The 13,914-nt window shown below is 43.3% G+C and overlaps 1 protein-coding gene across 1 annotated transcript in view; it reads left to right on the top strand.

Moving 5' to 3' along the window:
* Positions 1–13,914, top strand: part of Iqch (IQ motif containing H) — a 226,063-nt gene that overhangs the window by 194,795 nt on the left and 17,354 nt on the right. The window contains exon 19 of the mRNA XM_013009902.1: positions 12,238–12,360. Within this exon, the coding sequence (XP_012865356.1) occupies positions 12,238–12,360 (123 nt within the window). The remainder of the gene's footprint in view (positions 1–12,237; positions 12,361–13,914) is intronic.

Below are 13,914 nucleotides of genomic sequence, written 5' to 3'. Positions count from 1 at the left end.
GTGTGTGTGTGTGTGTGTGTGTGTGTGTGTGTGTGTGTGTGTGTATGTGTGTGTACCAGAACTGGGGCTTGAACTCAGGAACTAATAACCTCTTACTTGGCTTTTTTTCACTCAAGGCTGGCACTCTACCACTTGAGCTACAACTCCACTTTTGGCTTTTTGCTAGTTAATTGGAGATAATAGTCTCCCAGACTTTTTGTCTTGCTGAGGCTAGCTTCGAACTATGATCAAATCTCAGCCTCCTCAGTACATAGGATTACAGGTGTGATCCACTGGTGGCCGGTCTGTTAACCCTTTCTGAAAAGAAGTCCTACTTGAAATCCAAATATATTAGAGATAAAAGAGGATACATTCTAATATTCTACACACATTTTTCCAGAGAGTTTTCTCCAGCCTCTACTGGGCCTTTCCAGGACCCTGGAGGGTCCTGGACTTAGAGGGCCTGTTTGACAAGGTGTCCACAGTCCTCCAACAGAGGGTGCCTGATGCCTTGTATGTTCATGCAGCTACTTTGCTTACCTCTTCCTCAATCCAGTTGTCCTGTGAGGCACCAGGTAGGATGTGGCTCAAGGGATCCCCTCCATTTCTGCTTATTGAGGAGCAGAGTTGGACTGGGCAGAAGAAACAGACTTCTTTTAATCAACCCCAGGACATTGCTGAGAATCTCCCAGGACCATCTCTACCTGTGGCCCCTATCTTCATCCACAGGGTCTGCAGGAGCCTAGGTTCAGTGCTGGAGGAAGAGACAGCAGTAAAGTTTGAAGCCTCACGGCTAAGGAAACCAGCTGCATGTCCTGTCTTAAGGGGACCTGGAAGCTGACTTAGCATTCAGCATAAGCCTTGTATAGATAATCTGCTGCATTCACATGCAGACTTTTAGAAAGCCCTCTGAGAAGCAGTGCTTGGAATTAGACGCACTCTCCCATTCACCTCATCTTGCTTCTGGGTTTCATTCCTAGCGATAGGCCACATACAGGACATCTCCCGTGATCAAGAATGTTTAAACAGAAAGTGGAGCTGTGGCTCAAGCGGTAGAGCGCTCGCCTTGAGCTGAAGAGTGCAGGGAGAGTGCCCAGGCCCAGAGTTCAAGCCCCACAACCAACCAAAAAAAAAAAAAAGATATGTTTAAACAGCTGGGTGCTGGTGGCTCAGACTCATAATCTTAGCTACTCAGGAGTCTGAGATCTGAGGATCCCAGTTTGAAGCCTGTCCAGGCAGAAAAAATCCATGAGACTCTTATCTCCAATTAATCACCAAAAAGCCAGAAGTGGATCTGGGGCTGAAGTGGTAGAGCTGCAACAATAGAGCAAAAAGCTAAGGGTCAGTACCCAGGGCCTGAGTTCAAGCCCTAGTATCAGCACAAAGATGTATAAATAAATAGTGTTCTGCCACAATTAACATAAAGCATCACCTTTTCCTATCATTTTTACTCTTTCGCACTTCCTGGACCCTCCAACCCATGGCTGGTGAGTGGCCAAAAAGGAACATCTTTGCTAACACCTTAAAACAACCCCAGTCATTTAATCCCCATTTTAACAGACCATGATCTGTAATGAATGATTAAGTAAAACCTTTTGTGTTAAATTATGATTTTAATAATGATTCTGTCTCCTGTAATTTATTACGAATTCTCAAATGCTTCGGGTTTGATTTTGATAGAATGCAACAACAACAGAGTTTATGCGATGACTTTATTTTTAGAACTCCTTCTTTTGAAGATGCACAACCCCCCCCCCAACTGCTGCTACTGTAATTATGTACAAAACCGATCACTCATTAGAGTTAGGATACATTATCTTCTAGACAGATGAGGCTAAATAAGCAACACATTAATAATTCAGAGAGCAGTTCATTATGCATGTGGATGCCTGCTTCGTAACTGAAATAAGAACCTCATCAACCTCTGCCAACCCTTAAACAATAGTTCTGTGTTATTGCAGCCACATTCCAGTTTACGCTTGTTAAACTGCTACTTGGATTATTTTATCAAACATTCATTTATTTGTTGTCCCTTACTGCCGAGAACAGATTTTGGAAGCTCCTTTTTTAAGTTAATGATTTGAGCAATGGGTGTTATTAATTCTCAGAATATTATAAACATGATTAATTTTCAGGCAGAGATTTATTACATAAGGATTTCAACTATGTCAACTGAAATGCATCACTGTCAAAACAAGTATCATGGCGAAAATAGAATATGCTCCACACTTCAAGTGCTGGTGCTCAGAACTAAATCAATTTAAATTGTGGCTGAAGCAAAATTATATTCTCCAGTGAAAAGGAGTATTTCCAGCTTCCTTTATTTAGCTTGAAGCATTCTTGTTAGATTGTGATTTAGAAAGGTAGTTTAATAAGACTAGACTTCTACCAGTGTTTTGTGTTTTATTTCTTCCTGTTTTAGTGGGGAAAGCTCACTCCTGAAACTTCTGCACATTCCAGATGTGGCCAGGGGGGGGATCTGGACTGAAGAGCACTGGTCTGGGAGTCATAGATCATGGATTCTGGTTTCTTTATTTGTAAAATACAGGAGGACAAAATGATCTCCTGAGCCATTTGGTTTTTATGGGGCTGGAGGAACAGGGCTCTCTGCACCAGGCCTGGCCAGGCAGCTTCATGTATTGAGGAAGGCTAAGGGTTAGAACACCTCCAGTGATGGACACAGGAAAGGCCCATGCTTTCACACTGTAGCTTCTCTCAAGGAGTCTTTTATTGCTGGGTGTCGGTGGCTCATGCCCATAAGTCTAGATACAGAGGAGACTGAGACTTGAGGATTAAGGTTAGAAGCCAACCTATGCAGGAAAGTCAATCAGACTTGTATCGCCAATTAACCAGCAAAAATCTGCAAGTGAAGGTGTGGCTCAAGTGGTAGAGTGCCAGCCTCCAGTAAAATAGCTAAAGGACAGCAGTCAGGCCCTGAGATCAAGAGTAGTACTGGCACTCATGTGGGGGGGGCGCACACGCGTGTGCACGTACATGCATACACACACACACACACACACACCATCCTCTGTTATCACTGATTTTTGCTGAAACTTTTAGAAGGAATAATCTTGTGATAACAGCTCCTACCCTAAGTTTTCACCAGCTCATCACCTGACCCCTGACCTCTAGCAATTAATAATAGTTCAGGAAGAATCAACTCGAAACTGGGCTCTGGCGGCTCACACCTATTATCCTAGCTACTCAGGAGGTGAAAATCTGAGGATTAACATTTGAAGCCAGTCTGGGCAGGAAAGTCCACGAGACTCTTTTCTCCAATTAACCACACACACACACACACACACACACACACACACACACACACACACACATACATCAACCCTAGAAGTAGAGGTGTGTGATTCAAGTAGTAGGGACAGCACCTAGGCCCTGAATTCAAGTCCCACTGTGGTACTAATAGATACATAAATAAATAATAAAAAAAAGCATGAGTAGACATGGAGCAGTTTCCTAAATAAAAGTATCTCCTATATTTGACATTTATTTATAGCAAACAGCAAACTTGGACCAAGAACCATATTTTGCTAAAAGTGTTTACATGCCCAGTAATATACATGATATATACATTTTAGCTCTTCAAAATCAAGTTCAGTGGTTTCCTTATTTAATTTTTTAAGAGAAAAAATATATTTACATGATTCAAAAAACAAATTATTCTTTAAATTTTTATTTATTATTTATTTATTTTTGCCAGGCACTGGTGGCTCACACCTGTAAATCCTAGCTACTCAGGGGGCTGAGATCTGAGGATCCCAGTTCAAAGCCAGCCCGGGCAGGAAAGTCTGTGAAACTCTTCTCTCTAATAAACCACCAGAAAACCGGAAGTGGCGCTATGGCTTAAGTGGTAGAGCTCTAGCCTTAAGCTGAAGAGCTGAGGGACAGCACCCAGGCCCAGAGTTTAAGTCCCACAACCAAAAAAAAATTATTTTTTATTGTTGTTATAAAAATGATGTACAAACCGGGCGCTGGTGGCTCACGCCTGTAATCCTAGCTACTCAGGAGGCTGAGATCTGAGGATCGCGGTTCAAAGCCAGCCTGGGCAGGAGAGACCGTGAGACTCCTATCTCCAGTAAACCACCAGAAAACTGGAAGTGGCGCTGTAGCTCAAGTGGTAGAGCACTTGCCTTGAGCTGAAGAGTTGAGGGACAGCGCCCAGGCCCAGAGTTCAAGCCCCACGACCAACAAAAAAAAAAAAAAAAATGATGTACAGAGGGATTACAGTTACATAAATCAGGTAAAGTACCTTTCTTTTTGGACAGTGTCACCCCTTCTTTCACTCTGCCAGTTTTTCCCTCCTGTACATACCCACAAGTTATATAGTTCATTTTCAACATAGTATCTAGTGAGTACCACTGCTGCATCATCCACCCAAAGACAAATTCTTTTGAGCTAGATCTAAAATATACCAGGACATGATCAATTATACAGGACTCTAGGCATAGTGAGACCAAAAGAGTATACTCTTAGGGGACAAAATACAAGGTGCAATGCTTCTGTGCATCTGATTACAAAATAATATTTATTGAATTGCAAAAAGATGAGTCCTTTTGATTAGGGCCCAGTTCCCACCACACCTGAAACAGTGTGCCAAGCAAACACATAAAGAGAAGATACCTCTTCCCCTTCTATATTCAAAATGCAGCTGAGAATACACACACATAGTTCCCAATCTCTTTTCTTTGGAGAGCTTTCAATACCAGTTCACAAAGAACACTGTTGTTTCCTTTTAACCACAATATATTCCATTGTATGCATGTGCCGTAATATATTCATCTTTTCCTCTATGGTAGATTTTTGGCTCCTTTCCATTTTTCATATTATGAACCGCTATAGTGAATAACTTTGTGTATGCCTCATTGTGTGCTCAGTTTAGGTTTATCTGAAAATATATTCCAAAAAGTAGAATTGTTGGATCAAAGGAAGGACTGCATAATTTCAATACATATTTTCAAATTGTGGATTTGTTTTCTTGGCAGTACTGGGCTTTGAACTCAGAGCCTTTACACATGCCAGATAGGTGCTTTCCATTGAGCCACACTTCTAGACCTTCATTGCACTGGTTATCTTTGAGATAGAGTCTCACATCCTGCTCAGACACCGTAGGGCTGTGATCTACCTTTTGGGAGTCTTTTGAGTATAGCTGAGATATCAAATTCTGTCAGCATGCCAGCTCTTGGGTAAGGAGGGATCTCAAGAATGTTTCTAATCAGGCTTGCTTCAAACCTTAATCCTCCTATTCTGGACCTCCCAAATAGCTAAGATTACAGGCTATGATTTTTTTTGATCTTTGGCAAAGTTAACTGGCCACATAATACCAGAAAAGAGTGGATTATACAATATAATGTTTTCGTAATGGTGTTTATCATTTATTCAATGAATAATGCTTTAAGTTGACATGAATTTATTTTATTCTAAAATGTAGACAAGGATTTTTATACTCATTTTACAGAATAGGAAACTGAAACTAAGGAAAATTGTTGGCTGCCCAAAGTTATAAAGTGAACAAATAGCAAAGCACAGGTATTCCTTTCTTTCTTTCTTTCTTTCTTTTTTATTTTTGTCAGTCATGGAGCTTGAACTCAGCCTGGGCACTGTCAGTCAGCTCTTCAGCTCAAGGTGAGCGTTCTACCACTTGAGCCACAGCACCGCTTCAGGTTTTCTGGTGGTTTATTAGAGCTAAGAGTCTCTTGGACTTTTCTGCCCAGGCTGGCTTTGAACTGTGATCCTCAGATCTAAGCCTCCTGAATAGCTAGGATTACAGGTGCAAGCCACCTGTGCCCCACCAAATATTCCTTTTTGATAAAAGGCTTATTTGGTTCATTGATCACTTGTTATTTTAAATAACTGAGAGAACATGTTTAGTTCAATGGGTGATGACGGCTAACGTTTACTACATGCTTTCTATGTGCCTGATGCTGTTCTAATACTCATCGACTCCTAACCTCCATACTCCTAGCCCCTGTGTTATCAGGCTGAATAAAAGAGAATCATAGACAAAGGGTCTTCTTGTAGGCACTGTGGAGTTGGTTTTGTCTTTCTTTAAAAAGCAGGTGTATTTGTAGGCTTGTCTTTATTACCATACTGTAATATACTTATCAAGTGCTTATTATATGTACCAAGAATCTCACCAAGCCTCGGGAAAGATTTTTAATAAAATCCCTGGCCAGGAGGAGTTGCAAAGGAGATATGGAAGAGATGTAGATAGTAAAGTAGTACATATTAGCCAATTGCCAGTGGCTCACACCTGTCATCCTAGCTACTCAGGAGGCTGAGATCTAACAATTTCAGTTTAAAGCCAGCCCAGGTAGGAAAACTTCATGAGATTCTTATCTCCAATTAACCACCAAAAAGCCATAAATGGAACTGTAGCTCAGGTGGTAGAGTATAGCCTTGACAAAAAAGGAAGGTCAAGGGCAGTACCCTTGCCCTGAATTTAACCTCCAAGGTGGGCAACCCACCCACCCCCAAAAAATACAAAGAAAAAAATCACAGGCCTCCTATCGGTTCCTTTGAGTGACAGGTTCTCTACCTACTGCTAGAGCCTTAGGCAGAAGATAACTATGGATGGACAGGGACAGGTGACATTTGGCTCAGCCTTACAGAGTAGGGCTGTCCCTAAGTGGTAAGAAAGGAAGACCTCCAGCAAAAGGGACAGAAACTAAAGAGAACCTGTGGCCTCTTCAGTGTGAAACATGAACACAGAACCCGAGGAGGAAAACCTGAGTGGGAACATCCGAGGGGTTGGGATGGTGCACTGGGCAAGGTTGAGAGGATCTTCCACCAAACAAGACTCTAGAGGTCATCCTGAATGAAAAGAGGGGGACACTGAAAACTTCTGTGGTGGAGAATAGTCTCAACCAACTTGGATTTGGGGAAAACAATCTGGGGACAACACTTCATAATCTTACAAGATGAGGGCTAGGGTAAGGAGAGAGAATGTGTCACCAGTGAAAGTTAGAACAGCTTGAGAAAGCACATTTATTGAAATTTCTCAGTCTTTTCCAAGGAAACAGCAACAAGAAATAGGAGCTACCATTTATCAAGTTCCAAGCATGATGCTAGTTAATTATCAGATGTCAGAGAAGCTAAGTGACATTCAAGACCACACAGATGGGCAATGACCAGCCAGATGCTGAACTGTGGTCTTCCTGATTGTGTATAATCACTACAGAAGTCCTTGTATCCTCAGGCCATCGAAGTCTAGTCTAGGATGGCAATTGTAACAGAAAAGAAGTGGCTGATAGATATACCAAATACCCTGACTCTTCTTTCAGATTCCTTATGAATTATAAGCTTAGGTCTGGGATCAACAGAGAAGTAGAGACCTCAAGGCATCCCATCCTTACTAATGTCTTGGAATCATGTACTGCAGGACAGTGAGCTCTCATGCTGGCATTTGTGGCCTCCATCCACAGCACCGAAGGGGGACCCTGCTACTGGGTGCCTGCCTGGCCTCTCTTGCTAACTGGGACTTGATCTATGCTTTACTTATCTACTATGGCAGCAGAAGACAAGTTTAGAGAGCAAAAATAACCTTGGAATTATCTTGTGAATTCATGGCAATTACCATGTAATTACATGCTCAGTTGCTACACGGAATTCCAAAGTATTTACAGTTCACCCCAAGTGCCAAGGCTCAGGCTTCTGGGACCGGAGCATCACATGGTGGGTTAGGCAGAGCTGACGGTCATACCCCTCCAGACTCTCTAGCCAGACATCCAGAGCTTCTCCTAACTGCTTCTAGTCACTCTAACTAGTCACACTGTCCTTTTGGTCTCAAGGCCTAGAGGGACTGTCCTGCCTTGTCATCCCCTGGGGGCTAGTGTGATGCTTTGAAACTTACCTGTTTCTACCCCAAAGCACATATCCACAGACAGTCCCTAAGCTCTTATGGCTTTGAAGTCTCTTAAGTCAGAAGGAAGGACTTAGCCAGGAACCCTGTGGCTCATGGCTGAAATCATAGCTACCCTGGAGGCTGAGATCTGAGGATCCACATTAAAAGCCAGTCTGGGCCAGGCCCAGAGTTCAAGCCCCACAACAGACAAAAAAAAAAAAAAAAAAGCTAGTCTGGCAGGAAAATCCATGGGACTCTTCTCTCAATTAACCACCAAAAAGCTGCAAGTGGAGCTGTGGCTCAAGTGCTAGAGCACCAGCAGAAAAAGCTAAGGGACAGTGCCTGGGACTTGAGTTCCAATCCCCAGTACTGGTACACACACATGCGCGCGCGTGCACACACACACACATACACACACACAGACAAATTTAAAAAAGAGGAAGGGCTCTCCACCTAATTAGTTGTATTTATTCACAGACTCTGAAGGTCTGTGCTATGGTAACACTGTGCCTAGGTACCTGGAGATTCAGAAACAGAGCAGGGGCTGACCCCAGAAAATCCCTAGTCATAATGGGGAGACAATCAGAGGAACAACTCAGGATAGGATGGAAACAGTTTAGGGCTGTACAACGTAGAAGGGTCAAAGAGAGAAGGTCAGGAGAAAGAGGTTGGTCAGTGGTATTAAGTTACAGGGAGACCGGGGCAAGAAGCGGTGGCGCTGTTTACAGGGTGACACAGGAGACAGGAATGTATTTTATCCCTCAAAAAGCCAGAAATAAAGTAAGTCTTTGCCATAAATAAGTGATAAGTGTTTGAGGCAATTAATACTTGCAATTTGGTTTACTCATTATGCAATGTGCACATATTTAAACATTACACAGTATGCAACATATCCATACCCTGTTAGTATGTACAGCTTTATGGTTTTTGTTTGTTTCTATATGCCAGTAATGGGGCTTGAACTCAGAACCTGGGCATTATCCCTTAACTTTTCTTCCTTTTTTGGGGGGGCAAGGGGAGCCACGGTCGTGGGGCCTGAACTCTGGGCCTGGGCACTGTCCCTCAGCTTTTCAGCTCAAGGCTAGCGCTCTACCACTTGAGCCACAGCGCCACTTCCGGATTTTTTCTTTTTGTTTATGTGGTGCTGAGTAATCAAACCCAGGACCTCATCCATGCCTGTTTTTCTTCATTTTGTTTTGCCAGTCCTAGGGCTTGTACTTGGGGCCTGGGCACTGTCCCTGAGCTTCTTTTGCTCAAGGCTAGCACTCTACCACTTGAGCCATAGTGCCATTTCCAGCTTTTTCTGTTTATGTGGTACTGAGGAATTGAACCCAGGGCTTCATGCATGCTAGGCAAGCACTCTACCATTAAGCCACATTCCCAGCCAACTCTTCTTTTTTTTGCTCAAGGCTAGTGCTCTACCACTTGAGCCACAGCTCCACTTCCAGCTTTTTGGTGGGTAATTAGAGATAAGAGCCTCATAGACTTTCCTGTCCAGGCTGGCTTTGAATGTCAATTGTTAGATCTCTACCTCCTGAGTAGCTATGACTACAGGTGTGAGCCATGGGTACCTGGTCAGCTTTATTATTTTGTGTATCAGTTAAAAATAACACCACAGGGCTGGGAAGGTGGCTCAGTGGCAGAGCGCTTGCCTTGCATGCCTGAGGCCCTGGGTTTGATTTCTCACCACCACATAAGCAAAAAGAAAAAAGCAGGAAGTGGCGCTGTGGCTCAAGTGGTAGAGCGCTAGCCTTGAGCTGCAGAGCTGAGGGACAGCGCCCAGGCCCAGAGTACAGGCCCCACGACCGGACCCAAAAAATAAAAATAATGATAACACCACAATGGTTACAAATGGTTCAGTACTAACACATCTCAAGATGCATTAGCCCCCTGGGGTTCTTTATGTTTTCATAGACACAGATTCTGACTGCCTGTGGGAAGAGCACCTTACAGTGGTCCCCAATAGGACCCTCAGATTCAGCATTTGATGAAAACACTGCATGTGGGGGAATTATGCCACAAAAGTGAGTCAAATGTGTGTGTGTGTGTGTGTGTGTGTGTGTGTGTGTGTGTGAGAGACAGACAGACAGACCGACAGACAGACAGACCGACAGACAGAGAGGCAGACAGACAGAGACAAGGAGAGAGAAATACAGATGGAGAAATGATGTCCATTCTTTGCTGTCACTTAGCCCCAGCTCCCTGAAGACCTCAGAGACAGAACCTGAAATTTCACTACAGGGTTAATGTCAAGATGCTAGCGTTTCCCGCAGCCAGCCTCACCTCCTCTGCCTTCTCTAGTCCAAATCACTATGCAAGTCCAACCATCTAATTTTCTAGCACCTGAAGATCCCCCAAAACTCCAGGTCTTGACTAGGAACCTTTATTTCAAATAGCCTAGCATTGTCCATAGACCTATCTGCAGTTCTTCAAATTTCTAGCTATCCCAGGAGAGACAGCTGATTGTCAAAGGTAAATATCATACACAACAAATGGCAGGCTACAAAGCCATTAGGATCCAATACTTCATTTTATGCGCAATGTTTTTTTTTAGGAAATAGATGAGTAAAATTCTTTGGGCCTACTGTAACCAATCTCTTTGGGATAGTGCTCACAATCCTAGCTACTCAGGAGGCTGAGATCTGAGGATCGCGGTTCAAAGCCAGCCCGGGCAGGAGAGACCGTGAGACTCCTATCTCCAATAAACCACCAGAAAACCGGAAGTGGCGCTGTAGCTCAAGTGGTAGAGCGCTCGCCTTGAGCTGAAGAGCTGAGGGACAGCGCCCAGGCCCAGAGTTCAAGCCCCACGACCGACAAAAAAAAAAAAAAATAGCAGTTTCCTAAACAAAGAAAGCAGTTTGCATTAAAGTTCTAAAGCTATCCACCTCTAGAATGTGGGCTATGTTTAGTGCCTTGTTTCCAAAAAAGTATAGTAGGGAAAGGGGAAAGCATATCATCAATACCAAGTCATGTCACAATCCTTGATGTCAGCTCTTACAATGACAAAATACTTACGGTAATTAACCTAAATAACAAACAACAACTTCATTTGTTCCACTCACGGTTTTGGAGATTCTAACTGGTAACCAAATGACTCAATTACTTTGTGGAAGTGATGGGTATCCATACCAGGGAGCACGTGGCAGAGCAAAACCATCATTAGCCAGGAGACAGAGGTCTAGGCTCCATCATTCCCTTCCAGGTCATACAGCCAGTGACCTGATAACTTCCATGAAGTCCCCTCCTTACAGCTTCCCCTCCTAAGGAACCTCCTACAGGTTCTATGTGGTAAGGACCAAACCAACACAGGGACCTTTAAGAGACATCCAACATGCAAGAGTCTAAAATAGCACAGACCTTTGATGCAAATGGCAGATTGGCTATGTGGTCTTCTCCCAAACATGAGAAAATCAGTCCCTCAAAGCAAGGGACGTTTCAAAAAATTCCTGACCAGTACTCCTCAAACTTGTCATTTGCAGCTTACACCTGTAATCCTAGCTACTTGGGAGGCTGAGATCTAAGGATCTCAGTTTGAAGCCAGCCCAGGCAGGAAAGTTTACGAGACTCATCTCCAATATAAAACTGGAAGTAGAGTCAGGGCTCAAGTGATAGCGCACTAGCCTTGAACAAAAAAGCTTAAGGACAATGCCTAGGCCCTGAGTTCAAGCCCCAGGATGAACCCCCTCAAAAAAATTGTCGAGATCACCAAAAATAGGGGAGTCTGAGAAACTGTCACAGCCCAGAGGAAACTAAGGCACTAGAACACAAAAGGAGACCTGGAAAATATTAATGAGATGAAATCTAAATGAAGTGTGAACTTAATATAATACAGCAGTTTGGTTCTTAGTTGTGACAAATGTCCCACAGCTCAGTCAAATGTTAATGAAAGGTTAGGGTGAAGTAAGGATGTGAGTCCACCAGCAGTCCTCTGGCTCTTCAATAAACTCATAATTTGGCCCTTTAAGTGGTGGCTTCTGTTTCTCACAACTGAGTTTCCTTACTACAATGGGAACTCTCATTATTATCTCTGTAACTGTTCTGCTAATCTATAACTATCCTAAAGGTAGAAGCTTATTTAGTGGGTGGCTCGCAATTATAATTGTAGCTACTCAGGAAGCTAAAAATCTGAAGATCCTGATTTGAAGCCAAACCAGGCAGGCAAATCCAAGAGATCTGTACATCTTAGTAATCAGTAAGAAGCTGAGAGAGGCGGTATGACTCAAGTGGTAGGAAGCCAGTTTTGAATGAAAAGGCTACAGAAAAGCACAAAGCTCTTAGCTGAAGCCCCCAGTACCAGCACACACACACACACAGACAGACAGACACACACACACACACACACACAATGTTAAATGTTAAATGTTTTTCTTTAAGAGCCTAACTTTCACTTTGATCTTTTCCAGTCGTTGGCAACCAGTCGTTACGCAGTGATGACCACCCAGCTGAAGCACAGCAATCTCTCGCTAGTTTTCTACTATGTGTTATTTCAGATGTGTAAGGCCCATGGCATTGGCTATGACCTTGAGGTATGAAGGGCTGAACTAACTGCAGACCTGTGGGTGATGTTGGACGCTAACAATGTGTGTGTCCCTTCAAGCAGATATTCTTGAAGACTAGTTTGGTGTGTATGTAGAGAAAGGCGGAGCGTGTGTGGGGAGAGGGGAGAGAGGCAGCTCTATCATAGGGGGTAGTACTCAGCTCACCCCTACAATCCTCGCTCCAGATTTCCACACCTGCCTTCGTAAAGCACAAGTCTTGCTCGTACCTAGATTTTTGAGGTATTTGGGGATCCTTTTCTTGACTCTGAAGCACACCTTGAGTTTCCTAACCCTTCTAAAGTGGCATGCCAATGAATTTCCTTGGGCTGGGCATGGTGGTCCATGACTATAACCCCAGCTACTGTGGTTTCTCCAGAATATCCTCCTCACTTTGGTCTCTGTGCACTTTGGTCTCTAACCTCATGTTGTTGCTTGGAAAGAGGACATTGCATCTCCTTCCTAAACCACAGCCTCCATTTTATGTCTAGAGACTCTGGAGAAACAATTCCTTATTTTTCCCCTTGGACCCAGATTTTCAAACCTCTGCTATGCACGGCTGACCTATAAGATCCTGAGTGACTCCAGGAGCACTTCCTTGTGGAAGACCCAGTCTCACATCACATCAAACCTATTAAAATAAATTCACCTCCCACATCAAATATAATGTATATATAATGACATAATAATTGAGCAGTTGCCAGTTGATTGAATGTTTTGATTTGTAGGGATTCCATCCAGTATCTGTTCATTTCAGTTTTCATTCTGGAGAACCAGTACAATTTCAAGAGTCAGATATTTTTAGAGGCCCCTGAAAAGAATTTAAAGCGTAAGCTGGGATAGACTGTGACAGAATGGCGGGGTGACGCCTGCCAACCCTCACCACGCTTCCAGAGCACAGTTGCGTGAAACTTTTTGGTTAGACTGATTTGTGCTGGCTACAAATGTATATAAAATGGAGTTTGTATTTCCTTTGAAAATTACATTAAATTTGATAAAATACAGGAAAGAATGAAAAGGCCAGATTGAACCAATTCACCCGAAGTTAGTTGTTGAATCTGCGACACACAATCCTTTCGGAACTAAATTGCTTTTAGTCCCAAACCAATTAGACTGAAACACTTCCACTGTACCACAAGGTGGCTAAATCTAACTGCAGCATCATTTGAATCTATTTTCTACTAAAATATCAAAGTAGAATAAACTTTAAATAGGCATAGTTGGCAGTGAAAGTCTCGTGCCCAAAGGAAATATGCTGTCTTACTTTCTGTTGCCTGAAATCATTTTTTGGAGATTTATTCTTGGGCTAAAAGCTTTGAACTTGATTGAAGTTCTGTCTTTGTTTCTTGAGTTAACCAGAGCAGACTTTAGCTGGGAAATGAGATCACCCTGGCTCAGGGGAAGCACATGGATGGCATGGAGGAAGAGGGTCCATTGAGAACTAGGGTGCTTGGGGCTGGGAAGGTGGCTCAGTGGTAGAGCGCTTGCCTTGCATGCCTGAGGCCCTGGGTTCGATTCCTCAGCACCACATAAGCAAAAAGAAAA

The sequence above is a fragment of the Dipodomys ordii genome, unplaced genomic scaffold (genome assembly GCF_000151885.1).
Source record: "Dipodomys ordii isolate 6190 unplaced genomic scaffold, Dord_2.0 Scaffold11, whole genome shotgun sequence".
Lineage (NCBI taxonomy): Eukaryota > Metazoa > Chordata > Mammalia > Rodentia > Heteromyidae > Dipodomys > Dipodomys ordii.
Note: the sequence above shows the minus strand (reverse complement) of the source record. Positions and strands in the feature narration are given on the sequence as shown.